General features: G+C 52.6%; 1 protein-coding gene across 1 annotated transcript; it reads left to right on the top strand.

Annotated features, from left to right (window-relative positions):
* The first annotated feature begins 436 nt into the window (after positions 1-436).
* lama1 (laminin, alpha 1) lies at positions 437-27,948 on the top strand. Its single transcript, XM_062479719.1, has 62 exons — positions 437-716; positions 4,535-4,708; positions 4,954-5,066; positions 7,309-7,551; positions 8,934-9,113; positions 9,252-9,341; positions 9,762-9,879; positions 10,005-10,183; positions 10,581-10,686; positions 10,820-10,977; positions 11,162-11,302; positions 11,392-11,559; positions 11,956-12,057; positions 12,212-12,426; positions 12,691-12,802; positions 12,938-13,048; positions 13,691-13,818; positions 13,993-14,079; positions 14,177-14,388; positions 14,689-14,795; positions 14,887-15,067; positions 15,176-15,312; positions 15,439-15,672; positions 15,794-15,937; positions 16,287-16,466; positions 16,554-16,739; positions 16,913-17,040; positions 17,246-17,366; positions 17,460-17,600; positions 17,772-17,890; positions 18,013-18,102; positions 18,219-18,412; positions 18,493-18,635; positions 18,766-18,864; positions 19,029-19,140; positions 19,233-19,389; positions 19,477-19,687; positions 19,860-19,976; positions 20,207-20,370; positions 20,459-20,597; positions 20,760-20,862; positions 21,063-21,362; positions 21,506-21,660; positions 21,746-21,889; positions 21,986-22,119; positions 22,218-22,365; positions 22,472-22,596; positions 22,737-22,887; positions 23,115-23,259; positions 23,345-23,486; positions 23,583-23,697; positions 23,961-24,128; positions 24,408-24,559; positions 24,665-24,850; positions 24,983-25,172; positions 25,275-25,384; positions 25,633-25,822; positions 25,931-26,083; positions 26,480-26,633; positions 26,756-26,889; positions 27,065-27,281; positions 27,417-27,948. The coding sequence occupies exons 1-62, from the start codon at positions 656-658 to the stop codon at positions 27,575-27,577; spliced, it is 9,279 nt and encodes a 3,092-aa protein (XP_062335703.1). The 5' UTR covers positions 437-655; the 3' UTR covers positions 27,578-27,948.
* The last annotated feature ends 52 nt before the right edge of the window (positions 27,949-28,000 follow it).

Raw genomic sequence — 28,000 nt, 5'->3', positions numbered from 1 at the left:
CATTCTCCTCTTCGTCCTCTTCATCCTAGTCTTCCTCAGATGACCCAGCTCCTCTGATGTATTTTCTTTCTTTCTGTCTGTCAGTCCTTTATTTCTGCCTTGTTTAGAGCATTGTTTAGTTACTTGTTCTAAGATATTACTGCCCTACGGTTACCAACTCATTTCGCCGTTCAGACTCCACCGCTTCACTTAAGGTCAGCTGAAAATTAAAACGGGTGGAAGTGCCAACAATCCTAATTCTTTAAATACTAATCATTTATATGTAGCCTATTGTTCACCCAAACAAAACTATACAATGTTACCTCTTGGAATGTGTTCAATACCATTAACCGAGCTGGGACTATGTGACGGTTTTTGCATCACTGCAAAGTCTGGTCACGCACCCCCGCGTCTCCAGGGATGGTGCGGTCCGTTGGAGACTTTAGCGGGACAGCATAAAAAAAGGGGTAGAGACAAAAGTTAGAGTTGAATGAATGAGAGAAGGGAGAGGGGAGAGGGAAGAGAGAAAGTGCTGGACGCAGACTGGCTGTTGACTTGTATAAAGTAGAAAGACTTCTGCAGGACTTTAGCTAAAGTTGATTGATTTATATTTGTAGTAGCCTAGATAGCCTACCACAGGATCGGAGCAGAAGCCGTGATCTCCACGCTGAGAGAGATGCGGGTACTCTGCGTGATCGCGATGCTGTGGACAGCTACTGTGGAGTGCCAGCAGAGAGGTGAGCTGGAAATAATACAGTTCCTCCCGACTCTGCACTTTCTATCTGTCCCCTCTCCACGAGGACGCAACTATACCAACGGCTGTTTGCTAGATAGTAAATGCACCTGTGTTGAAGACAATGATAGGCTACATGAAATCTGGCGCATTATTTAATTTAATTATTATACAGATTATTTGGTTTGAGTTGAATATTGTGGTTGAGTGATTAATCAAGTTCTGTAAAAAGCTCGCCTGGGCTCTTACCGCTCATGACTTATCCCATTTATTCAGTTTAATGTATGAAAAGCATCGATAGGCAACGTTTATACTTGTGTTTGTTGAACAAATAGCCTACTTCATTTCTGTTGCAAAAAGAAACAGTTAAAAGTGTTTATTTTTTTAAGGGGGAATAAAGTCAGAAACTGCTTATTACACCCCTAATATCATAGTGAGTGGACTCAGGTTATTTTAAATCGGCGTTTTTGTAAATCCTTCATTACTTTTGTCACTTTAGCAGCGTTCATTCCTAACGGTCTTTACTTAAGAGGTTCCCACGAGAGGAATTCCAACCCATTGTAATGCTGATGAATGACAAAGTCGCCGCCTCCCCCCGGATTCTAGGTCCCGCACAGTCATGCTAACGGACTAGGGCCCTCCGGCAGCGGGCTTACACAGGCCTATAGCCATGACAATCGAGTGGTCATCAAGGAAAAGTTTTAATGCAGATTGTGTCGGTGCAGACGGAGTGCATTTCTCCCTGACTTCCACATAAATTGAGAAGTCAATTGTACTGTGTGGTACAGTCACTGTACCACATAAATTGAGAAGTCTGACTTCTCAATTTAATCTTCTGAATCCGTCTGCACCACACTCCGTCTGCATAGACTTCTCAATTTATGTGGTACAGTGACTGTACCACATAAATTGAGAAGTTAAATTGATAAGTCAGGGAAACTTTAGATTGAATTTGGCCTAGCACAACCTAGCCCAGCATGGCCTATCCAAGCCCAGTTTACCCTGAGCAGACCTGGCCTGGCTGTGTGTGTGCAGGTCCAGTTCTTCCAGCACTTTCTGGGTGGTCCCCCAGGATTCACACCAGACAGACCCTTCACAGCTGCCCACTCTGCCCATCTCCAGGACCAGGATGGTCTGCCCCCATCTGTTTGCCGGGCCATTAGAGCTGTCAATAGTAACACCTGAGGGACTCTAGGGCCTCAGCGGGTTATAACACCCAGGCTAGATTATTCATACAATCCCGAACGATGTGTCACCGTCAACTCTGTCTAGTGTGTGAGTGTGTGTTTGAGGGTGGCCTGGAGTTCTGTGATAATGACAGAGGAGAGATGAGTTTGGCTGGAGGCCATGTCAGTCTGAGAGAGGAGGAGGAAGAGGAGGAGAGCAGTAAAAATCGGATTAGTTTAAACTTGCCACGACTACAAACTACAACTTGTGAGCCGCTGAGCTGATGGGATCTGAAGCGTCCTGGCTGGGCTTCCAGACTTCCTGGGCATCCTATGAGTCTCCTGACCTGCAGCTCCCTTTAGACTGGTGGTATCTTTCCCCACAGGCATCAGATACCAGGGTTCCTGCTAATGAGAAACAGCCCAGAGTTTGGAGTCGTACCTCACACTGCTCTGGTCAATGTTATCTCTGGATGCCGCAGCAGAGATCAGTGGGATTGTGTCAGTTGTTATCTCGACCATCTGGCTTTCAGTCAGTCATGAGATGGGGGGTTTGGGGCGGGGTTCTAGAACAGAGGAGGTGTGGGCGGTTCTAGAACAGAGAAGGTGTGTGGGGTTCTAGAACAGAGAAGGTGTGGGGGGATCTAGAACAGAGAAGATGTGGAAGCTTCTAGCACAGAGAAGCCTAGCCCAGCACTGGTTCTAGAACAAAGCTTCATATCTCCACCTGTATTGTTACTCTTGCTCCAATCACCCCATGTCTCAGAGAAGATCCCCACTGAACTGATAGAATCTGATCATTTATAATCTCTGTGCATGTCCTATAGGCCTGCCACTGTCTTGCGTCCACATGCACACACACAATATAACTTTGAAGTTTAAGGCTACTTCTACTTGTCCCCATAAAGAAAGAGTCATTAAGCAGCTAGTATGTTTTAGCTCAGCAAACACACTGATGTGTTCTGCTCCCCTCCCTGGTCTCAACTCCTTTTCCCAGCTCTCTGTTTAGCACTGAATAGATATGACTGAATTAGTCTCTGTGTGTTCTGGCCTTGAGTGACCAAACCCCCCCAGACTGTGTTCTCCAGCCTCATTCCTGACCTGGCTACTAGGTGTTAATCATTAAGACTCCAGAAACACATAGTATCAAGCAGCAAGGAAAGACAAGCACTTTAACCTGTCTGTGTAACTTTCAGATAATACTGGGTACGCTTTGAGAAATATTTTTTCAACCTTTCAAAACTTTTTGTTCACACACAACACAACACCAAAAGTTTCCAGTTTTTCTGAAACATTTTCTTTGATTTTCTTTTTCAACCTTTCAAAACCTTTTCACACACAGTGACAGGAGAGGAGAGAGGAGAAAAGAGAAGCCTAAACAGAATAGAGCAGAGCAGAGTACAGCAGAGTACAGGAGAGTACAGTACAGTCCTCATCAAGTACTCAATGATGAAAAAAAAATGTTTAATCCTTTTTGGCCAAACATATTTGTTCAACCTTTCAAGCTTTTCAAAACCTTTTCACACAAAGGTTTCTAGTTTATACAAAACTTTTATCAAAAATATTTTTATTTTTGCCTTCTGCCTTGCTTCCATATTCTGCTAGATCTGACATCATGAATGATTCCATATGTGACAGCATGATACTGTTTATTTAAAACAGTAATTGTGCTTTGAATCATTTCAAATGTCAAAATTGCTTGTTCTAGTTTCACTGACGAGAGCTTTTTGATATATTAAATCCTCAGAGTTTTTTTTGCCATGATAACTACCTTCTGTATAAATATAATTAATCTACGTCATCTTTGGCACAGAGAACAACCCTTATTCTGGGGGCCACCAAATGAAGACAGACCCCTAGGACCCAGTACAACTGTGGTGTCAAACAAGTCTAGGACTGGAAACAATCCAGTGCAGGAATTGAACCAGGTTAATTTAGCCTTTAATGTTCCTTGTCATTAGTCCAAAGACTCCTTACCTAAGCATGTGTGGCTGTGGGGCTTTTGTGGCCCCTCAGGAATGCTTGTGAGGGAACAGTGGAGGGATTAAAGATAAACAGAGGTATTCTATTATATTACAGCTTTAAAATCAGGACTGGGATTAACATTCAGTGACCCTGAGGCTCTGCTCTCCTGGGAATGACTAGATCCCTGAGGTATAGTAGGAGAAATTTACCTTGGAGATGTTTGAGTTAGGATATATCTATCTTGGAGTTTTTTGGTGGGAGGGGTTTTGGGCCAGTGTTTTTTTTCCTTGGATGAAGACTGTTATTATGGATGGAGTTATAACCTCTTGCAGTTTTAATAAGACCCAGTCAGACTGGGGTCTGGGAGGAGAAGCAGGAATACAAAGCAGTACTTAAGAAAGGCTGGGGCTGTGTGTGTGGTTGTGTGTGTTTGCGTATGTGTGGATGTTTGTGTAGCAGTCTTTGTCTATTGTCCCACACCTGGTCATTTCAGTGCAATGGTGCATGTAAATAACGGAGCATGTGGGGGCCAGTGTGTGTGTGTGTTTCGAGTGAAGGTTGTGCCTGAGATTTGCAAGAAATGAGGTTAGGTTGTGTGCGTGAGAGAGAGACAGATAGAGATCTCTGGACTGTGACAGTTACCATATCATATTACCTTCGGTGTCCTCTCCCCCCCCCCCCCCTCCCCCAGGCCTCTTCCCGGCTATCCTGACCAACCTGGCCAGTAACGCTGACATCAGCACCAACGCCACGTGTGGAGACCCAGAGCCGGAGATGTACTGCAAGCTGGTGGAGCACGTCCCGGGACGACCCATACGCAACCCACAATGCCGCATCTGCGACGCCAACAGCAGCAACCCCAAAGGTAGGACACACACACACACAGGACCCAGTACCATCCTAGTCATTTGAACCCTTCCTTCAAGAGAGCTGGAGATAATTCAGCCCAGCAGTAGCAGTGCCGTTGTGTGTGTGTGCGTTCTCAGACTGATGAGTCAGCCGTATAACACCGACGTGCCTCTCTATGGCTGCAGGCTTGGAGGGCTAACATACTCCAGATGTAAAGCATCACTCACACGTCGCTAACCATGTCTGCCCTCTCCATCACAGAGCAACATCCAATCACCAACGCCATCGACGGAACCAACAGATGGTGGCAGAGCCCCAGCATAAAGAACGGACGACAGTTCCACTGGGTTACGATCACTCTGGACCTGAGACAGGTAGGAGTCTCTTTCTGTCACACACACACACACACACACACGTGTCCAGCGCCTCAGGTAATGTCTGGTACAGATAGAGTCTGGGAGGACTGGTCCAAACAGGCCTGAGACAGCTAAACCACACACACGCATAAGCACACATACACACTCGGTGTCTCGCCTGTTGCCTGACCACTGAACCAGTTGAATCTAGGTTGCAATAGTGTGGCATGGTCTGTCGCTTTGCTGCAGGCAGCAGATGAGTCAGGCCTTTTGTCCTGTGGAGGAAGGAGAGGGGGGAGGACAACACAAAGAATAGAATGGGGACTAGGAGGGCAGGAGAAGGAGAGGTTGAAGAGGGAGGAGGATGAGGTGGGTGGGGGGACATTGGATGGGAGACAACAGGAACGAGAGAAAGGGGAACAGAGCAAAGACAGAGAGAGAGACAGATAGAGGTAGCGTGTGTGTGTGTGTATAAGAGAGGGGGTGGAGGTGCTGGAGATCTCGGTGAAGGACAGTGTCAGCCAACACAGCTGAGTAGACTAGGGCTGTTTGGACAGCAGAGGCTACGTGTAAGTGTGTGTGTGTGTTTGTGGTGTGTGTCTGTGTGTGTGTAAGTGTGTGTGTGTTTGTGTGTGTGTGTGAGAGAGAGGGAGAGAGAGCGTTGCTTCCTGGGGGGCCCAGGATGGAGAGCCAAATGGTGTCTGTCCTGTTTGGTTAGTAAGGTCCTGGTAATGGGATGAAGAGACTGTGGCAGTGGGGGGTGGGACTATGTCTGAGATATTGGTTAATATGGTCTCTCTGGGAGTCTCTGGTCTCTCTCTTTCTTTTTCTGGTTTCTCTTCTATCTCTTCTTTCTCTGGTATCTCTATGCTGTATGCTTTTTAATCTGTGCAATCTTCAATAGTAAGTATGCATACTTTAATATACAGACATATCAGATGAAAAATGTATGTATCAAATATCTTGTCTTTCTCCAAATGTTTCAACATTTGATATAAGTTTATACAATAGGTTTACTAGGCTATATCAAGCACACCTTACAATTTCCTCAGAAATTGTACCCTCTAGAGTTCTCTGATATATTTTTGTCTGGTCTCTCTCTCTTCTCCTTTCCATCCTTCAGTGCTTGATATACATACACAAGGACCTACATCAGAGTAGTTGTTTCCTGTCCCCTAGCAACTGAATCACCTCTAATTACACCATAACTGGATGAAAGTTAACCAGTGGCTGGGGGCTAGGAGCTGGAAAACCACTCTGCTGTCTCTGATATCTCTGTTAGCTTTAATCTGACTTCTCTGTCTACCCTCAACCTCACTCATCAACTGTCCTGGGGAGACGTGGAGGAAAAAGAGAACAAGGGAGAAATATTTGGCTCTGTGAGGATAAAAGTGTCCTCTCGCTGTAGCTAAGCTGCAAGTAAACAAGCATCCAAATAGTTCTCACTCTTTCTTTCTTCATTTCTCCCTCTCTTTCTCTCTCACATACACACACACAGTTTTAAGATTGCAGGAAACATCCTTGTAATTATTTTCATATGAAACGAGATCAATCATAATGTACATTCCTGAGGTCACCTCTGTCTGTGAGTCTTGGGAAGTGTGAGGGGGTGTGAGAGGGGTGATCCCTGGTGATCTACTGTGTGAATGTTAAGCAGCAGTGCTCCAGGGGGAGGGGGCATAGCCAGGACTCGATTGGTTATTTGGTCGGGATTGGGTGAGGGAGGGAGAGTACTGGTGGCTGAGGGGTTAGAGGGAGATGGGGGGGGGGGTGGGGGGGGGCAGCGCTGGATGAAAGGGGGTTTGTTTGGTGTGTTTGTAGAAACAGGATTTACAAAGTAGCTGGCTCAGCTAGGCTAGGCCTCAAACCCCTGGAGAGAAGAGGGAGAGGGAGAGAGTGGGTGTCAGTGTGTGTGTGGGGGGGGGGGGGGTCACAGTCCAGAAGGCCTTGTACACTTTTTGACTAGATGTCATGTGACAGTCAGTACGGTCATACATTAACAGAGCCACGTGCGTGTGTGTTGGTGTGTGTGTGTGTGTGTTGGTGTGTGTGTGTGTGTCTTTGAGGGTCAGAGTGAGCTAAACCTGATTAGAATGAGACCTTGTAGCTCCACAGTAACACGAAGATCTCTCTTCTCTATCAGCTAGCCTTGCTCCTACACACATTGTCTATACTCTGGGAAGTCACAATACAGTGTCTGCTGTGTTGACGTGTGTGTAGGGGTGTGTATTTCAGCTTCTATGTGTGTGTGTGTCTCCAGATCTTCCAGGTAGCCTATGTGATCATCAAGGCAGCTAACTCGCCCCGTTCTGGTAACTGGATTCTGGAACGTTCTCTAGACGGTGTGGAGTTCACACCCTGGCAGTACTATGCCATCAGCGACACAGAGTGTCTGACTCACTACAACATCACGCCCCGCCTGGGCCCGCCCACCTACAAGAGAGACGATGAGGTCATCTGTACGTCCTACTACTCCCGCCTGGTACCCCTGGAGCATGGAGAGGTAGGTCACCATGGAGACAGTGGGCAGCGGGGTACTGCTGAGGTCATCATTATGGACATGTAATATTATACATATTATATAAGATCTTCTAATTTTCATAAATGTGTTCTGCTCCCCCTTTCCTCGCTCCTGTCCTTTTCTACTCCGTTGCTGCTCCTCCTCCACCTCCCGCTCTCCTCTCCTCCTCCTCCCGCTCTCCTCTCCTCCACCTCCCGCTCTCCTCTCCTCCACCTCCTGCTCTCCTCCACCTCCTGCTCTCCTCCTCCTCCTGCTCTCCTCTCCTCCTCCTCCCGCTCTCCTCCTCCTCCCGCTCTCCTCTCCTCCACCTCCTCCCGCTCTCCTCTCCTCCACCTCACGCTCTCCTCTCCTCCACCTCCCGCTCTCCTCCACCTCCTCCCGCTCTCCTCTCCTCCACCTCACGCTCTCCTCTCCTCCACCTCCCGCTCTCCTCCACCTCCTCCCGCTCTCCTCTCCTCCACCTCACGCTCTCCTCTCCTCCACCTCCCGCTCTCCTCCACCTCCTCCCGCTCTCCTCTCCTCCACCTCACGCTCTCCTCTCTTCCACCTCACGCTCTCCTCTCCTCCACCTCCTCCCGCTCTCCTCTCCTCCACCTCACGCTCTCCTCTCTTCCACCTCACGCTCTCCTCTCCTCCACCTCCTCCCGCTCTCCTCTCCTCCACCTCACGCTCTCCTCTCCTCCACCTCCCGCTCTCCTCTCCTCCACCTCACGCTCTCCTCTCCTCCACCTCACGCTCTCCTCTCCTCCACCTCACGCTCTCCTCTCCTCCACCTCACGCTCTCCTCCACCTCCTCCCGCTCTCCTCTCCTCCACCTCCCGCTCTCCTCCACCTCCTCCCGCTCTCCTCTCCTCCACCTCACGCTCTCCTCTCCTCCACCTCCCGCTCTCCTCTCCTCCACCTCCCGCTCTCCTCCACCTCCTCCCGCTCTCCTCTCCTCCACCTCCCGCTCTCCTCCACCTCCTCCCGCTCTCCTCTCCTCCACCTCCCGCTCTCCTCCACCTCCTCCCGCTCTCCTCTCCTCCACCTCACGCTCTCCTCTCCTCCACCTCCCGCTCTCCTCCACCTCCTCCCGCTCTCCTCTCCTCCACCTCACGCTCTCCTCTCCTCCACCTCCCGCTCTCCTCCACCTCCTCCCGCTCTCCTCTCCTCCTCCTCCCGCTCTCCTCTCCTCCACCTCCCGCTCTCCTCCACCTCCTCCCGCTCTCCTCTCCTCCACCTCACGCTCTCCTCTCCTCCACCTCCCGCTCTCCTCCACCTCCTCCCGCTCTCCTCTCCTCCTCCTCCCGCTCTCCTCTCCTCCACCTCCCGCTCTCCTCCACCTCACGCTCTCCTCTCTTCCACCTCCCGCTCTCCTCTCCCAGATCCACACCTCCCTGATCAACGGCCGCCCCAGTGCTGATGACCTCACCCCTAAGCTGCTGGACTTCACCTCCGCCCGCTACATCAGGCTCCGCCTCCAGAGAATACGCACGCTCAATGCCGACCTCATGACCCTCAGTCACCGGGACCCCAAGGAGCTGGACCCCATCGTCACACGCCGGGTACGCGCACAGGCACAGCCAGGGACAGGATCGGACCACAGCCAGGGACAGGATCTGACCATGGTTGTCTGAACTGCAAGATATTTTCCGCAGTACTGTACTAACGTGTGTGTTTGGGCTGTACGTGTGTGTCTCCAGTACTACTACTCCATCAAGGACATCTCTGTGGGAGGGATGTGCATCTGCTACGGCCACGCCCAGAGCTGCCCCCTGGACCCCGTCACCAAGGTAACCAGGGCTGCCCCCCGCCCCGCCTGCCCAAAAACACACAAGAGCTGTCAATCATCTTTTGTTCCCCACTCAGAGTGGAACACTAAATCAATGTCTCTGGGAGGGAGCTGGGGGTGTCAAACACACACACACAGACAGACAGACACACACAAAAACAGACAACAACACACACTGTTTATGGGGTCACCTCAAGTTCACTCTTGTTAAGTGATTTAGTTGTTGTTGAACTGTTTCTGAAGGTTATATCGGCAGGACCAGGTTGTTAGTTGTGGGTACTGCCAGAGAGTGCCAGCTCATTAAAGGGGCTGTCACGTTAACAGGGGGATAAGAAAACACATGTGATGGGTGCACAAATAGGAATTTCATGTGTGTTTGCGTATGTGTAACTCCTCCTCTCTCTGTGTCTTGTCCAATCAGAAGTTACAGTGTGAGTGTGAGCATAACACTTGTGGCGAGAGCTGCAACGAGTGTTGCCCTGGATACCACCAGGAACCGTGGCAACCTGGAACCCGCTCTTTCGGGACCACGTGTGAGAGTGAGTTCCCCCCCCACATACACACATACACACACAGCCCTCCACCCCGCAAGGGACCATGGACATTATATAATTACTAAGGCTTGCTGGTTTTCTAACCCATCTCCACCCCCTCCCTCCCCCAGAGTGTAACTGCCATGGCAAGGCAGAGGACTGCTACTATAACCAGACGGTGGCTGAGCGCGGTTGGAGCATCAACATGCAGGGTCGTCTGCAAGGGGGGGGCGTGTGCATCTCCTGCACCCAGAACACCACAGGGGTCAACTGTGAGACCTGTGCTGACAGGTTCTACAGACCTCTCTCGGTAAACCCCTCCTCCTTCATCCTCCTCTCCCTCCCTCCTTCCCTCCCTCCTTCCTTCCTTCCCTCCTTCCCTCCCTCCCCCTTCCTTCCTCCTCTTCTTTCTCCCTCCCTTCCTCCTCTCTCTACCCCTCCCTGCCTCTCTTCTCTTGCCCCCACCCAGACCCCACACAGCTTTTGTCCTCCACTCCTCACTGTCTCACATTATTAGTCCAATAAAACGTCTCAGTGTGTGTGGCCCTAGTTACTTACACAGCCCAGACCGGCCATTGTAAGTGTCTCTGTACAGGACAGTGTGTCAGCAGACTATGAGTTCTACAGCTGTGGAATGTGTATCTCCCTGTGTGTGTGTGTGTGTGTGTGTGTGTGTGGTGTGTATATGTGTGTGTGTGTGTGTGTAGGTGTCTCCCTACGACGAGGAGCCCTGTGAGCAGTGTGACTGTGACATGCGAGGGTCCCAGTCTGCGGTCTGTATCAGAGACGAGGAGCACGCCAAGCCAGACCAAGGTCAACACGCCAACACACACACATCTCTTAGCCCTCTCCCTCTCCCTCTGTCTCTCTCTCTCTCTCTCTCTCTCTCTCTCTCATATTTAAACTAGACGTGTTGAGCACATACTGTGTGTGTGTGTGTGTGCAGGTCTGCCGGTGGGACAGTGTGTGTGTAAGGAGGGCTTTGCCGGCCGGCGATGTGACCGCTGTGCGTTTGGATACAGAGATTTCCCCCTGTGCTCTCGCTGTGAGTGCAGCCTGGACGGCAGCCTCAACACTGACCCCTGTCGCCCCTGCATCTGCAAGGTACCACCTGACTGTCCCTGTGTGTGTAGGGATGTGCATGTGTGTGTGTACAAACTATAAAGGGATTTATGTGTATATATATGCATGTAGGCATTTGTGTACAGTATGTTTATATTCTGGAAAGCCTTACTCTGTGTTCTCCTCTTGACTGTGTCGTGTGTGTGTGTGTGTGTGTGTGTTCCAGGAGAACGTGATGGGTGCCCATTGTGACCTGTGTAAGCAGGGCTTCTTCAACCTGCAGGGCAGCAACCCTGAGGGCTGCACTGAGTGCTTTTGCTTTGGTGTGTCTGGAGTCTGTGAGAGCTCCCCCTGGTCTACCTCACAGGTAACACACACGCACACACTCACAGAAATACAGCACACACACACGCACATACACTACATATAAATACATACACAAACTCTCTCTTTCAGGTGGTGGTATCCAACGGTTGGCTCCTCCCTTCAACTCACACTTCCTCAGTCCACACTGCCCCCATCGCTGACGATAACAACCTCATCGTCCCCGGCAACACCACGTCTGGTCCTGCCAACCCCTACATCTCCACCTGGGCAGCGCCAGACTCCTTCCTGGGGAACAGAGTAGGTCCCTCTCTCCTCCTCTCTCTCTCCTCCTCTCTCTGTTCTTCTATATCTCCTCTTCTCATCTCCTCTTTCTTACCTCTCTTCTCTTGTCTCTCTTTCCCTAAACCCCTCTTTTTCCTTGTCTTTCCCTCGCTCTGTCCTCTTTCTCGCTCTCTTTCTGTCTCTCTGACTCTCTCCTCTTCTCCCCTGTTTCTACTGTCTCTTATCTCTCTCCCAGGGTGTCAGTAATTAATATTAGAGTGTATTAATCTCTGTATTAACAAGCTTCAGCTCCTCGTTAGCCTGTGGAGATCAGAGCTGCTACAATATCCAATTATAATAACCAATTATATTAACCAATCATCTCTGACATGGCCCTCATTCTCCCCCCCCCCCCCCCCATACGCTCTCCAGCTGGCGTCCTACGGAGGCTATTTGAACTACAGCGTCGCCTACGACATCTCCATTGACAACGAGGACAAGACTCTGCCATCGCACTTTGACCTGATTATAGAGGTAAGCCCTGACCCTAACCTCAGAGGTCACCAGCAGGAACTCCGCCTATCTGTTCCAGCCAGGCAGCCTACTGATTCTAACCCATGTGTGTGTGTGTGTGTGTGTCTACGTGGTTGTGTGTGTGTGTGTCTACGTGGTTGTGTGTGTGTCCCAGGGGAATGGGAGGAGGCTGCTCCAGACCCCACCCCACCAGGTCTTCCTCACGCCCCTACGCGAGCAGCGCGTTGCCGTGGAGATGGTTCCGGAGGCGTTTGTGGACCTGGTGTCGGGGAGGCAGATCCAGAGGGACGAGGTGATGACGGTTCTGGCCGACCTGGCCGGGTTCCGGATCCGAGCCCACCTCAACGCCTCGGCACAGGGTGCCATACGGTGAGACACAGGGCTGCTGTAGTCTCCTCTCCTCCAGGATGGGTCTCTATAGGCTGCTGTAGTCTCCTCTCCTCCAGGATGGGTCTCTATAGGCTGCTGTAGTCTCCTCTCCTCCAGGATGGGTCTCTATAGGCTGCTGTAGTCTCCTCTCCTCCAGGATGGGTCTCTATAGGCTGCTGTAGTCTCCTCTCCTCCAGGATGGGTCTTCATAAGCTACAATAGTCTCCTCTCCCAACCCTGCCACTTTCCCTCTGCCTCCTCCAGGCTCAGTTCTGTGTCTCTGGACATGGCGGACCCCAACGCTGCAAACCCGGTTCTGGCCCGGCCCGTAGAGCAGTGTGAATGTCCCTGGGGCTACGCAGGCACTTCCTGTGAGGTAAGCACCTAGGTCACATGACTGAGGAGAGAGTGCTTAGCTCTACACAGAACCTGCCTTTGAAACACGGCTGCATGTTGCAGTGAAGTGCTAACAGAGCTGTGCTGTTCCTGCGTGTGTGTGTTCTCCCTGCAGTACTGCGTCCCAGGGTTCTACCGTGTGGACGGGATCCTGTTCGGAGGGAACTGCCTCCCGTGTGAGTGCAACGAACACGCCTCCCAGTGTGACATCAGCGGCGCCTGCCAAGTGAGCCTCCGTACACTCAGACGTAATAGACGTCCAGGCTTTGTGGCATGGGTTGGAGTGGAAGCTGTTTGTGTGCTATCCAGGAGCAGGGTTGGAGATTAGACCTCCTGGAGGGTAGCTATCCAGGAGCAGGGTTGGAGATTAGACCTCCTGGAGGGTAGCTATCCAGGAGCAGGGTTGGATATTAGACCTCCTGGAGGGTAGCTATCCAGGAGCAGGGTTGGAGATTAGACCTCCTGGAGGGTAGCTATCCAGGAGCAGGGTTGGAGATTAGACCTCCTGCAGGGTAGCTATCCAGGAGCAGGGTTGGAGAGGAGACCAGACAGCCTCTGTATGTAGTGTGTATCCTCTGCTCCATGTTATGACAGGAGAGGTCATAGAGAGTTAAGGTCTATGTTCTACATGGTCCTCTCTACATGTTCCTATATGGTTATGATATGACTGCTGCTGAAGAAGGAGCTTCTGCTTACAGACCGAGTCAGGGGCACCAAACACACAGGACGTCTGTCTGTGGGACAGGATCTTCCTCGCACATTCCAGGAAACGTTCTAGACCTTTATTGTTGCCGTGGAGAGTGCCCTGCAGTGTAATGGCATGTGTGTGTTTGCTTACTTTGACTCTGTCTCCTTAAATCTTCTCCAGGACTGTACCCACAATACCACAGGGCCCCACTGCAACCAATGCCAGGCTGGTTACTATGGCGATGCCACAGAGGGTACTCCCGAGGACTGCCAGAGATGTGCCTGCCCGCTCACTCTCGACTCCAACAAGTATGGCTGCCACCACAAGCTGACTGTTTTTTCACAATAGTTTTGTTCATTGGTAACATAAGCTGTCCCTCTGACAGAGAATGACTGCAGTGATTAGGGAAGCTAATTAGTTAGTTAGCCAGCTGATCCCAGGTTTGTGTGATGTCCTCATTGTGCTTCTGTGTCCTGTTACAGTTTCAGCCCCACCTGTGTGCTGGAGGAGCCTGGGAAGGCGTCATGTGACCAGTGTCAGCTAGGATATACAGGAACCAACTGCGAAAGGTGAGAATATGAATCAATCCTGACCCATCTGCCTCCCCTTCCTGTCTGTACTTCCTGCTCTTACCCTGACCTCTGACCTCCCCTTCCCTGCCCTCAGGTGTGCTAACGGTTACCACGGCGACCCCACGGTTCCTGGCCAAGTGTGTGAGGTGTGCGATTGTAACGGCAACGTGGACCGGCGGGAGGCGGGCCATTGTGACAGTGTCACAGGGGCGTGTCTGAAGTGCATTGGTCACACCAGCGGGCGCCAGTGTGAGAGCTGCCAGGACGGTTACTATGGAGACGCCATCACTGCCAAGAACTGCCAACGTAAGAGTTGTTGCGGCCTTGGAAGATTTGGAAGAGAATGTTGAGGCGATATGTCAGTGTCTGGTCTACAGGGTTACAGCCAAACCTCAAGACTAGACAAAATACTGGTTTGGGTAAAAACGACCTTGTCTGAGTGACGCCATGGTAATAGATCACATGACATCTGTCTAGATATGACCAGATCTTCTGCATGTGACCCCTGACCTCTGTGGGCTGTAGTTAGTGACCTCCGATCAGCGTCACCCATCCTGGCGAGTGTGTGTGTTTGATGACCTCTTGTCTCTTTCCCATCTCTTCCAGCCTGTGGCTGCCATGGAAACGGCTCGTATTCTGGGATGTGTGACCAGGAGACGGGGCGGTGCAGCTGTAGAGCCAACGTGGACGGGGACAAGTGTGATCACTGTCAGGTAGGAGGCGGAGCCAAGGTGGATCACCCGGGAGAGAGGAGGAGGAGGAGGGAACCTGGAGTAACACTGTTGTCCTGGTTTCTGTTGCTAGGATGGTTTCCATGGCCTGCTTAGTGGCCAAGGCTGTGTGGCCTGTAACTGCAGCCAATCAGCCTCTCTCTCCCAGTCATGTGATGAGGAGGGACGCTGCCAGTGCATCGGGGGCGTGGCCGGGGACAAGTGTGAGCACTGTCACCACGGTTACTACAACTACCAAGACAACGGCTGCACCAGTAAGATCACGTAACCAGTCACCCCAATCAATGGTGTGTTTTTTACACTGAACCGAAGCTAAGAAAATATGATTCTCCTTGATATGATACTCTTTCCCTCTGCCTCAGAGTGTGACTGTGCCCACACCCATGGCAGCTGTCACCGGGACACGGGGGAGTGTATCTGCCCCCCCCACACCGAGGGGGAGAAGTGTGAGATGTGTGAGGAGGGGTACTGGGGTCACGACCCCGTGTCAGGATGCAAGGTACCACCCTGGGACACTTTCTATCATCTCTCACTCTGTCTGTCTATAAGGACACACACCTTTTCTCTGTCTCGTCAGTCTGGGCCTGTTGTCTCACTGATCTACTCCTGTCTGCTTCCTGTCTAGTCATGTGACTGCAGCGAGGCCGGTAGCTCCTCCTTCCAGTGTGACCTCACCGGCGGTCACTGCCTGTGCAGGGCGGAGTTCTCTGGCAGGAGGTGTGACCGCTGTGCCAAGGGCCACCGGGACTACCCACAATGCAAGGCGTGTAACTGCAACGTCAACGGCACCCAGGAGGAGTTCTGTGATGCTGAGCTGGGAGTGTGTGACTGTCAGGAGACCGGGGCCTGCCTCTGCAAGGTGCGTGTGTGAGCGCACACGCGTGTGTGTGTGTGTGTGTGTGTGTGTGTAAGAGACAGAAAGTGGTGGAGAAAGAGCGACGTTATTCAAACCCCCCTTCCCCTGCCTCTGTGTTCTGCAGGTCAACGTGGGCGGAGCAGGTTGTGACGAATGTGTTACGGGTACGTTTGGTTTGTCAGGGGACAACCCTGCGGGGTGCAGCCCCTGCTACTGCTCCGGGGTCTCCCCTGTCTGCGAGGAGCTGGGAGGGATGGTCAGGACGCCGGTACGTACACGCTACCGCCTTCACCTTCCGTGTCCTCGTTAGAACACTGAGGGAGGCTGAGTGGAGCTCGTTAGTTTGCTCTTAATTGGTCGCCATGGGGATGGCGGAGGGGGCGACGCCTAAACAGATGCTGCCTCGTCCTCTGAAACGGAGGAGCCATCTGTGTGGGCCAACAAGCTGCTGCCTCCTGCCCGCCGTGCCAGGTTCAGGGACGGAGAAGGAGAGAGAGGGTGGAGTGAAAGATGGGGAGGGTAAAAAGAGAAAGAGGGAGAGAGAGAGAGATAGAAAAACAGTCTTAAGAATCAAGCTATGGTATTTATGTGAAATGTGTTTGTGTGTGTGTGTTTAGATTACTCTGGGTGAGGATCCAGAGCTGTTGAGGCTGGTGAGTCAGTCTCAGCTGCAGGGTGCAGTGGAGGGGGTCTACCAGCAGGGGGCAGACATGCTGCTGGACACCAGGGAGATACACACACACACGCTGACTGGACCTTACTACTGGAGGCTGCCCTCACAATACCAAGGAAACAAGGTACACACTCACAAACAGTCACTCATTCACACACACACACACACACTCACACACACACTCATAGTTGATCCCTGTCCTGCTCTCCAGCTGCTGTCGTATGGCGGGAGGCTGTCGTACTCCGTGGCGTTCTACGCCGAGGATGGGACAGGACTAGCCAATCACGAGCCACAGGTTCTAATAAGGGGAGGACACCTGAGGAAGTTGGTCATCTACACCGATCTGGTCGCCCCCGACAACGGGGTCAGAACGCGCCAAGATGTCCCACTCACTGAGGTACTGAAGCACTGCATGTCATATCAAACACACCCTTAGTCATCACAGTTGTTGAAGATCAAATTAAGGCTCTAGTTTTTTATGTCATAAGAAGTGCTAGTTTAACCTGAATTCTCAGGTCCTGTGTTAGTTACTGTTGAGTGAATGTATGTGTGTGTGTTTGTGTCCCACAGCACCAGTGGAAGTATTTTAACTCGGTCTCAGAGAAGGCTGTGAGCCATGTTGACTTCCTGTCTGTGCTCAGCAAAGTAGAGTACGTTATCATCAAGGCTTCCTATGGCACAGGGATGCAGCAGAGCAGGTCAGAACACCCACACACACACACACACCCACGCACACACACACACCCACGCACACACACACACCCACGCATACACACACCCACGCACACACACACCCACACACACACACACACACCCACGCATACACACACACCCACGCATACACACACACCCACGCATACACACACACGCATGCACACGTGACCTACCTGTGTGTCTCTGTAGGATTGCCAACATCACCATGGAAACGGCATTGGATGTGGAGGACAGTTCTGAAGAAGGGGATGTGGCCAGTCTGATAGAGAGCTGTGAATGTCCTGCTGGCTACGCTGGACTGTCCTGCCAGGTACACACACACATCCACACGCACACACACACACACAGTATCCTGTATTGTATCGGTCAGTGATAGCCCCTCCCCCTTTGTGTTGTCCAATAGGAGTGTGCTCCAGGGTACTACCGCCAGCCCGTGTCAGAGCTGGACCTGACAGTCTCCAGGAGGCCCCTCATGCAGCCCTGTGTGCCCTGTCGCTGTAGCAACCACAGCCTGGCCTGCGACACAGACACTGGGGAATGCCTGGTAACACACACACACATGCATACACACGCATACACAGGGATGCATGCACACACACACACACACACACAGGGATGCTCACACACTTACCCAAGCATACACTCAGCCATAAGCTGTCATACACACACATTCATCATCTGTTTACATGGTGGGTTTGTTTGTTTCGTCTCTCAGGGCTGCCAGCACCACACTGCCGGGGGGCACTGTAACGTGTGTGCCCCAGGGTACTATGGCCAGGTGAAGGGTTCAGTCAGTGACTGCTCCCTTTGTGCCTGCCCCCTGAAGGAGAACAGGTACACCTTCCCCCATGTTAATTATGCTCTCTTAGTTGAACAGGTTTGAAACCTTCATATAGGTGGATAGCAGTGATAGAGGAAGTGATCTGTTATCATGATTTATATGTGTGTGTGTGTAGTTTCAGTCCAACGTGTGCTCTGGATGGCCTGCTAGGAGACTTCCTTTGTGAGGCCTGTCAGCCTGGCTATGAGGGACGCTACTGCGAGAGGTGACACACTCTACCCAGCACACACTCCTCTACACACACTCCGAACACTCCACACACTCGGTCAGACCCTCACACACAGTCTCTGATTAACAAGAGCTCTCTCTCCCCGCACACAGGTGTTCGGTGGGTTACTATGGTAACCCCTCGCTGGCGGGGGGGCGTTGTCAGCCCTGTCAGTGCAGCGAGTCGGGGTCGCTCCACGCCGCGTGCGACGCCCTGACTGGCCAGTGTGAGTGCAGGCCAGGGGTCAGAGGTCATCTGTGTGATCAGTGTCAGGAGAGACACGTCCTGGAAGGAGACGTGTGTGTCTGTGAGTGTACCCTGATCTCCACACACACACACACATAATCAACACAGCAATCTAGAGGTCCTAACCTGCCTGTTTTCCAGCATGTGCTGATCAGTGTACGGGTGTGCTGCTGGACGACCTGGAGGAAGTGGAGCGCTCCTTCCTGTCTATCAACCTAACCGGGGTCATCCTGGCGCCCTACATGGTCCTGGTCTCCCTTGAGAACGACACCAGAGACGTCCTGGTGAGACAACACACACACACACGCACACCACGCTTTTCCACGCCAGACCTGAACTCACACCGATGTGATGAGCCACACTCTCAAACTCATAAAACTTTTACTTCCTGATCACTCCTCCTCTCTCCACCAGTCTCTGCTGTCCTGGGAGAAGAGTCCAGCCTATCATCTGGACCAAGCTGAGGCACAGCTTGGCGACCTGAACAGGACCATGAACTCCCTCCTACAGCAGGTAGGCCTCCCTCAACAACATGACGACAGCAGGTTAGCCCGCTGCTCACAGCAGACGCACTGCATGTCTGTATGTTAGAGGACTGGTACCCAGAGGAGGGCTCTGTGATCCAGCCTCTGTTTGATTGGCGGCTGGTCTCAAACCCCCATCTTCTGATTGGCCAGGCCACTCGTCTGTCAGCTGATGTTGAGGAAGTGGACCGGTCCACCTTCAGTCGCCTTACCCAGGGTACACTACTCCTGGAGAACATCGACAACATTCACACCAGCATTCAGGGTAGGTCAACAACGATAACAAGAATAAAAACATCAACATCGTGTGTTTATGCTGCCAACCGCTGAACACTGTTCTAATCCTGATTGGTCCAGCCCTGGCAAAGGAGGCGGGGCATCTGAATAGAACAGAGGAGGCGAAGCTTGACGAGGCCAATCGCAGGCGTCTTCTGGGAGAGGCGGCGGTCATGTTGGAAAGCATCAGGAAGGTGGACCTCACTCCCAGCAGCACCCTTGTTGCTAAGGAACAAAGGTCAGGCATAGACCACATCTCTTTCAAACCTCTTGCGCTCGTACCCAGTCACCAGTCACAATCAATCAGATGCATTCTGCCAAGCAGGGATGCTGAGGCTCTGCTCCAGGTGGTGCAGCAGGACCTCCAGGACCAGCAGGGGGCGCTGGAGAACCGGAGCCAGGCCGTGGCCTCCTCCCTGTCCCTCCACTCAGAGCAGCTAGAGGGCGCCAGCGCTCTCCTCAGCAGCGCCAGCCAGCAGATCAACCTCACACACACTCTTCTAGAGCGCATACCCACCCTGCAGGCCCTCTGCCAGGTCAGGATACACACTCTACACATCACTTACTACAATAAGAAGAACAACAATAATATGTGATATGTCCAAATCTCTAATATCAAACTGAATGACTCGTAATTAATTACACTATGTATATGTGTCCACGTGTGTGTGTGTGTGTGTGAATGTGTGTGTGTGTGTGTGTGTGAAGGACCTCCAGCAGAACGTGAGCAGACAGAACCAGACGTTGGAGCAGCAGCTGGAACAGATGCAGGAGATCCTGGCCGAGGCCGTCGACCTGGTCCAGGACACCACCAACATCACCTATGTAAGACTGCACACACGAGACACACAAAGACACAAAGACACACAGGACTCATACATGACGTATACACTTTACGTGTGTGCGATACATGTACAAACCTCCCAAGCTTTTCAAATAGGAATATTTTTTAGCCCAAGACACTTTCTGAATTGAGTTAGTAAATAAAACACACCCCAAACCAGCTGACTACAGTGGGTGTTCTGACAGGGCGTGTTTGTTTTGTGTGCCTGCAGCAGCTGGAGGTGTCGAGGGAGCAGGTGGAGCAGTGCCGGCCCATGCTGAGGAAGCATGTGGACAGCCTGGTGATGGACCTAAGGAGCAGAGATGCTCTTGAGCTGGTCTACCGGGCAGAAGACCACGCCCAAGACCTCAGCAAGCAGGCTGCTGAGCTGCACAGGTCGTGTATGAGGATGTGTGTGTGTCTTGAGGGTGTGTACGTGTGTGGGTTTCTGAAGCTGACGTGGTGTGTGTGTGTGTGTGTCCAGGTTGCTGGCGGAGGTGCGTAACTCCTCCCTGAACGCCACCAGTGCCGCCCAGGCCAACAGCAACATCAGAACAGACGTCCAGGCGGCGCAGGACCAGGCCCTGAGCGCTCACGCCGCCAGTGACCAGGCCCTCAACATGGTACCATCACCACTCCACCAACTCCACACCGATACGTTATAGATCATATCTACTTTATGGCTTCCTTCAGCATACAGAGATACATCAGCTTCTTTCCATGCGCCCCCGTTTGATCAAAACAACTCGTCCGTTAAACACTTGGCCGTTCTGTGTGTGTTTTAGACGATCCAATCACAGCCATTACTGACTGAGCAGGGGGCGGAGACAGTCCAGCGCAGCATCGCCGTCCTGGAGGAAAGTCTGGCTCTGAACCACACTGCTGAAGGTGAGTCTGACACACACACACACACACACTGCTGAAGGTGAGTCTGACACACACACACACACACACACACACTGCTGAAGGTGAGTCTGACACACACACACACACACACACACACACACACTGCTGAGGGTCAGTCAGACAGACACCTAAACTGGAAACACCAATGTGATGTTGGGAGTTGTGTATTTGTCTCTTTGCAGGTCTTGTGGTCAACATGACCGCCGCCTCATCCAGACTGGCCGTGGTGAAAGAGAGCGTTCGTAACGCCTCTCGGCTCCTCCCTGACCACTCCGCCCTGCTCGTCGGCCTGGCCAACGGGACCAGCGAGGTGGTGCAGGGGGCCAAGCAGCAGATCGCGGTGGCCGGGGCCAGCCTGCAGAGGGCGCTGGAGAGGCTGGAGCTGCTGAGGGAGAGGCTGGAGGAGTCTGGGGCGGCCGTGGCCCGGGCCAACACCTCCGTCACAGCCACCAACACTCTGGTGTCTGACTCACACAGCACAGGTGGGTCTGGAGCGACCACACAGGGGGTGGGGGTGGGGGCAAATACTTGGATGAGCCCAGGTGCCTGAGGCAGTGTTCGCTCTGTGGAGAGTGAGAGGCTGTTGTTGTTGTGGTTGCTGACGTCATCTCCTCCGTGTGTCCAGCGAGCGCTGCCGAGCAGAAGCTCCAGGAGGCGGAGTCTCGGACAGAGAGGCTCATGGAGCGGCTCAAGCCGCTAAGGATGCTGGGAGAAAACCTGGGACGCAACCTGTCGGACATCAGAGAGATGATCAACCAGGCTCGCAAGCAGGCGGCTTCTGTCAGTACACGCACGCACGCACACGCACGCACGCACGCAGTCTCCTAGTCTCTAACCCTCCGCCGCTGGTGTGTGTGTTCCTCAGATCAAGGTGGCCGTGCAGGCAAACAGGGACTGTGTGAGAGCGTACAGACCAGAGGTCTCCTCCAGCAACTACAACAGTCTGACCCTCACGCTGAAGACAACACAGCCTGACAACCTGCTCTTCTACATGGGCTCCCCCGCCACTGTGAGGCTTACTCACACACACACACACACACACACACACACAAACCCACTCTTACACAGACTTAACTTTAATTCTGTGTTTCCCTGTGTGTGTCAGGTGGATTACCTGGCTTTAGAGATGCATGCTGGGAAGGTGGCATTGCTGTGGAACACGGGGTCAGGCCACACCCGTCTGGAACACCCTGACATCACCATCAACGACAACAGCTGGCATTGCATCAACGTCACACGGTATATGATACAGTAGAGCGCAGTACAACACAGTAGATCAACACAACAAATCTCCATCATGGTTCTGACACGTGTGTGCTCTGTCACCATGGTCCCAGGTTTGGTCGTCATGGCAGCCTGACAGTGCACCGGCTGGAGACTGAGCCGTTACGGGTGGTGAAGGGCTCGTCACCGGGAGACGCTACTGTCATGGATGTCAACAACTCCACCCTCATCTACGTGGGAGGGCTGGGGGAGAGGATCATGGTAGGGAAGCAACCTACTCTGGCCTAGCTCCTTCTACAGTCTAACTCCTCCCACCCCACCATAGCCCCTCCCCCTCTGACCCAGCTCCTCCTCTCTCTCTCTGTAGACTCCTCCAGAGCTGAAGCAGAGGTTCTTCCGGGGTTGCCTAGGCGACGCTGTCCTCAACGAGAGGAACATCGGCCTGTGGAACTATGCTGAGAGAGAGGGAGCCTGCAAGGGCTGCTTCATGAGGTACACACACCCACCCACCCACCCACACACACACACACACACACACTATTCGTCTCTCTCCTCCCAAACCCTCCCTCCCTCTCTAACCTCATCCTTCTCTCCTCTTTTGCTCTCCCCTCTCCCCATCCTCCCTCCTCCAGCCCCCAGTCAGAGGAGACATCGTTCCACTTTGACGGCAGTGGGTACTCAGTGCTGGAGAAGCCTCTTCGCCCCACCGCCACCTTCATCGTCCTGCTCTTCAAGACCCTCTCTCCCAACGGCCTGCTGCTCTACCTGGCCTCCAACGGCACTGTGCGTACACACACACACACACACACGCATACACACATATACACACACACACACATACACACACACACGCATACACACACACACACACATACACACACATACACACACACATATACACACATATACACACACACACATACACACACACACACATACACACACAAACACACACATACACACACACACAGTGATGCACAGTGAGTGACGTGTGTGTTCCTGTGTTCCAGAGGGACTTCCTGTCCATCGAGCTTGTGGAGGGCAGGGTACGTCTGACCTTTGAACTAGGGTCAGGTCCTCTGCCTCTGACTTCTACGAGAGCCTACAACACTGGAGTCTGGTACAAGATCACCCTGCAGAGGAACAAGCGCAAAGGTGAACCCCTCTCCTCCCTTCACATCTCCTGGGTTACCTGTCTGTGATGTCACATTAACCCCTCCTCTCCCTCCACGTCTCCTAGGTTACCTGTCAGTCATGGCTGCTGACAACTCGTCAGAGAAGGAGATCCTGGAGGGTGAGTCTCCAGGCTCCGCCTCCGACCTCAACCGTTCCGACCGTGACCCAATCTACATCGGGGGCCTGCCCATGTCTCGACCAATCAGGTACGCAGAGAACTGCGACGACAGGTGCCATTGGCTCAATCCAGGCTCGATCTTCCTAATGCGTGTGGAACCATCTCTGATGATGTCCTTCCCCAGGAGACAGGTGGTGGCCCGCTCATATGTGGGCTGTATCAAGAACATGGAGATCGCCCGCTCCAACTTCGACCTGCTCCGAGACTCGTACGGCGTGAAGAAAGGCTGTGTGCTGGAGGTACCTGGGAGCACCTTCTCCCTCTCTGCACCCGCTTCATTCCTCTCTGTCCATCCATCTCCATCTAAAGACTCCATCCCTTCTTCTCTATCCATCTGTCTTCTATCTCTCTCCATCCAACCCCGCGCATTTGTTTGGTTTAGGTTTCACCTACTAACACACCTCTCTTTACATGGCTCTTTTCCAGCAGCACAAAATCAACTAAAGAAAGAAAAAAAACAAAAAACATTTAGTTCAAATGTTTGTGTGTGTTTGTGCTCCAGCCTATCCGTAGTGTGTCGGTGCTGAGAGAGGGCTTTGTGGAGCTGGGTCCTGTCGCCCTCGGCCAGCAGGGGGAGCTGTTTCTGACCTTCTCCACCAGGAACGACACTGGCGTTATCCTGGCCGGCTTCAGCCGGGCGGCCACACGCCAGCGCAGACAGACACGCCAGGTAGATATACACCTGTCTAGATCTGACACCAATGTACTTTATAGACATAGATTTGGGGGTCAGCTGGCTGAGCGGTTAGGGAATCGGGCTTTTAATCAGATGGTTGCCGGTTTGATTCCTGGCCGTACATATGATGTAGTGTCCCTGTGCAAGGCACTTCACCCTACTTGCCTCGGGGAGAATGTCCCTGTACTTACTGTAAGTCGCTCTGGATAAGAGTGTCTGCTAAATGACTAAATGTAAATGTAAATTTGACATGGATCCGTGTGTGTACTCTAGCCCTTCCTAGCAGTGCAGCTGGTTTCGGGGAAGTTGGAGGTGCAGGTGTGCATCGTGGAGGGGGGCAGCGTCCACAAGACGGTGGTCAAACCTCGGACCGGAACATTCTCCGACGGGCTAGAACACTCTCTCATCCTTCACAGGAACCGGAAGTGAGTGTCGCCATGGAGACTCCCCTTGGGAGACCTGACTCGGGGTCAGAATAGCAGACAGGCATGCAGGCTTGTCCTATCTTGAGTGGTGTGCGTGTCTTTCAGGACTCTGACAGTGCGGGTGGATGAGGACCATCAGGAGTCGATGCGTCTGTCTCAGTCGTCTGAGCGGGCCGTTCTGTCTCTGACGGCCGTGTTCCTGGGAGGCCTCCCCCCGGCCGAGGGAGACGCCGCCCTCAGAACCACCGCCTCCTTCCACGGCTGCCTCAGGAACCTCGCCCTCAACGCCGTGTAAGGAGCACCTGCAGTCTCCTGGCCTCCTGGTCTACTCGTGTCTTGTGTACACACACATACACACACATACATAGTGTGTGTATGTGTGTGTTTGTGTGAGGTTCTGACTGTGTGTGCTCTGTCCCCCAGGCTAGTGGACCTATCCAGGGCGGCCCGGTACCAGGGGGTGGACCTGGACAGCTGTCTGCTGGAGGAGAGGGCTGGCAGGATCCTCATACCTGACGACCCAGAGCCGGAACCCACCCCCGACCCCGCCCCCGCCCTCCCCCCACCCCCACCCCCCACAGGGCTCAGCACGCTCACACCAGGGTCCCTCGCGGTAGGACACACACTGTCACACACTCTTACGCAGACACACACTCACATATACGCTGGCACACTCACACGCTCTGTTTGATGATTGGTTGTCTTCTCACTGTAGTGCGCGTCGGAGGAGGAGGAGCCTGGCGTGATGGGCGACGCCCACCACTTTGGTGTCTCCAGACACAGTCACATGGTTGTGAGCATCCATCCCAACCATGTCAGGAAGAGGTAACCATGGCGAACATTCAGTACTGAGAGCTATCCCATGGGGTTGCATTATTTCCTGTATTTGGCCAGAGTGCTTCTTAACTGTTTGAATCTATTATTCATTAGGAGGTCATGCACTTCTGAGATTCAACAGAGATCATGTTACACACACACACACACACACACAGATAGTAACAAACACGCAATAGCTAGTCCACAGTACGTTTGTCCAAGCCTGGTCAAGTGACCTCCTCTCCTCTCTCCTCTAGTTTCTCTCTGAAGCTCTCAGTGCGTACCTCTGTCCAGAGTGGTCTGCTCTACTACATGGCTCATGCCAACCAGATGGACTACGCCACTCTGCAGCTGCAGGGGGGACACCTGGTCTTCACCTGCGACCTGGGCAAGGGCCCTGCCTCCGCCTCCCTCCCCTTGCTCGTCAACGATGGACACTGGCACACGGTGGGTAGCCCCAAGGCATGCTGGGAAGGGACGGGTAGACACAGGCCTCATCTATAATGACAACGATTGTTAAACTGTGTGTGTGTGTGTGTGTGTGTATGTGTGTAGGTGAAGACGGACTTTAACAAGAAGACTGCGGTGCTGAGTGTGGACGGGCAGTCTTCAGCAGCGGTCCAGATCAGAGGGAACACTCTGGATGTAGAGAGCCAGCTGTATCTGGGAGGGCTCCCACACACCTACACCGCCAAGAAGATAGGAAACGTGGGTCTCACACACAACCACACACACTCCTACACACCTACACACACACACACAACCACACACACTCCTACACACACACACACACAACCACACACACTCCTACACACCTACACACACACACACAACCACACACACTCCTACACACCTACACACACAACCACACACACTCCTACACACCTACACACACACACACACACACAACCACACTCACACATACACACCTACACACACAACCACACACACTCCTACACACACACACACACACACACACAACCACACTCACACCTACACACACAACCACACTCACACCTACACACACGCTCAAACACTCACATCCCCACACACACTCTTTTACACAGCTAGTGCTTATAGAGCTGTTGTTCTCTCTGTTCACAGGTGACCCACAGTCTGGTGGGGTGTATTCAGTCAGTGATGCTGAACGGTGTGAAGCTCAATACCCAGAATCCCCTGGCCCACCATGGCTCCGCCCCCTGCTTCACACACGCCCAGAAGGGCTCCTTCTTCAATGGGTCGGGCCACGCCGCCCTCAGTGAGTCCCTTCTCTAACTCCTCCACCTCCCCCTCCAGCTCCTCCTGTGTCCTCCTCTACATTAGACACACTCAGGAAGGAGAGTGAGTGTGTGTCTCTAACCGAGTCTCCTCCATCTGCAGTGCGTGACGGTTACAAGGTGGGCTCAGACGTGTCGGTGTCGCTGCAGTTCCGTACCTGGGCACCAGAGGGCGTGCTGCTGGGGGTGAGCAGCGCCAAGGTGGACGCCATCGGCCTGGAGATCACCAACGGACAGGTGGGCGGAGCCGTCTGGGTGGAGACAGGGGGGGGCCGAGGGGGATCCCTCACGTGGCTCTGTGAATGGCGTCTTAACAGAAACGATGTTGAAATAACAGTGGCTTGTTCTTTTGTTTATGTCTTTACACCCCCCTCCTTCCTCCCCCCTCCTCCCTCCTCCCCCCTCCCCTCAGGTGGTGTTCCACGTGAACAACGGAGCGGGTCGCGTATCGGTGGCGTCGGTGCGCGGCTCCCGGCTGTGTGACGGCCTGTGGCACACCATGCTGGCCAGGAAGACCAAGAACAACCTGAGACTGACCCTGGATGGGGTCACGACCCTGACGCAGAACCCCCACCCTCAGTCCACCTCCGCCGAGACCAACGACCCCGTTTACGTGGGGGGCTTCCCTGGTACGCACCCCCCACACACACACTAGCGCGCGCACACGCCTTTGTTCATGTTCTGCAATTCATCACGCTCACATTCATTCTCCTGTCTCTCTCTTTCCTCCTCCTGCCCTTGCTTCCCCCCCCCCTCCTCCTCAGTTGGCGTAAAGCAGAACTGTCTGACCACCAGGAGCTCATTCCGAGGATGCATGCGGAACATTCATCTCATCAAGGGTCATGTGACCGACGAGCTGGACCTCAGTACCGCCTTCTCTCTGATGGGGGTCACCCCACACTCCTGTCCTGCTAGTGCTGCCTAACAACCATACCATGATATCAACATGACATCACAATACGAGCACTGTTATCATGGCAACCACAACCTTGCTGCAAAGTTACCCAGTTACTGTACATCTAAACATGAACTCTGGTTGTTTTCACAATACCTCAGGATCACAGAACTTGAATCCCAACATTAGATATTTTACCTACGATATGAAATATGAAACAATGTTGTTTTAACTACCATGTATGTTTTAGTTTGTGAAAATCAAGTCATTTTTAAAAAGTGATTAAGACAGTGATTCTGTATTTTTGTAATTTCTTCTGACTTCCCCATATTGGACCCCAGCAAATGTAATGTTTGAATTTGATGTCACAGAGAATTCTTATTTGCTAATAAAATTCACAAAATGAATTTTGTCAGCCTTGTCTGCTGGGGACATTATGTTAAAAAAGAGGAG

This window comes from Osmerus eperlanus, chromosome 15, assembly GCF_963692335.1.
Source record: "Osmerus eperlanus chromosome 15, fOsmEpe2.1, whole genome shotgun sequence".
Lineage (NCBI taxonomy): Eukaryota > Metazoa > Chordata > Actinopteri > Osmeriformes > Osmeridae > Osmerus > Osmerus eperlanus.
This window is presented reverse-complemented; position numbering and strand designations above follow the sequence as displayed.

Excerpts from the sequence above, each read along its gene's own strand:
- lama1 (XM_062479719.1), top strand. The coding sequence starts at position 656 with ATGCGGGTACTCTGCGTGATCGCGATGCTGTGGACAGCTACTGTGGAG. Across the intron at positions 9,880-10,004 it reads TTTCGGGACCACGTGTGAGA|AGTGTAACTGCCATGGCAAG; the intron begins GTGAGTTCCCCC and ends TCCCTCCCCCAG. Across the intron at positions 12,803-12,937 it reads ACGCAGGCACTTCCTGTGAG|TACTGCGTCCCAGGGTTCTA; the intron begins GTAAGCACCTAG and ends TTCTCCCTGCAG.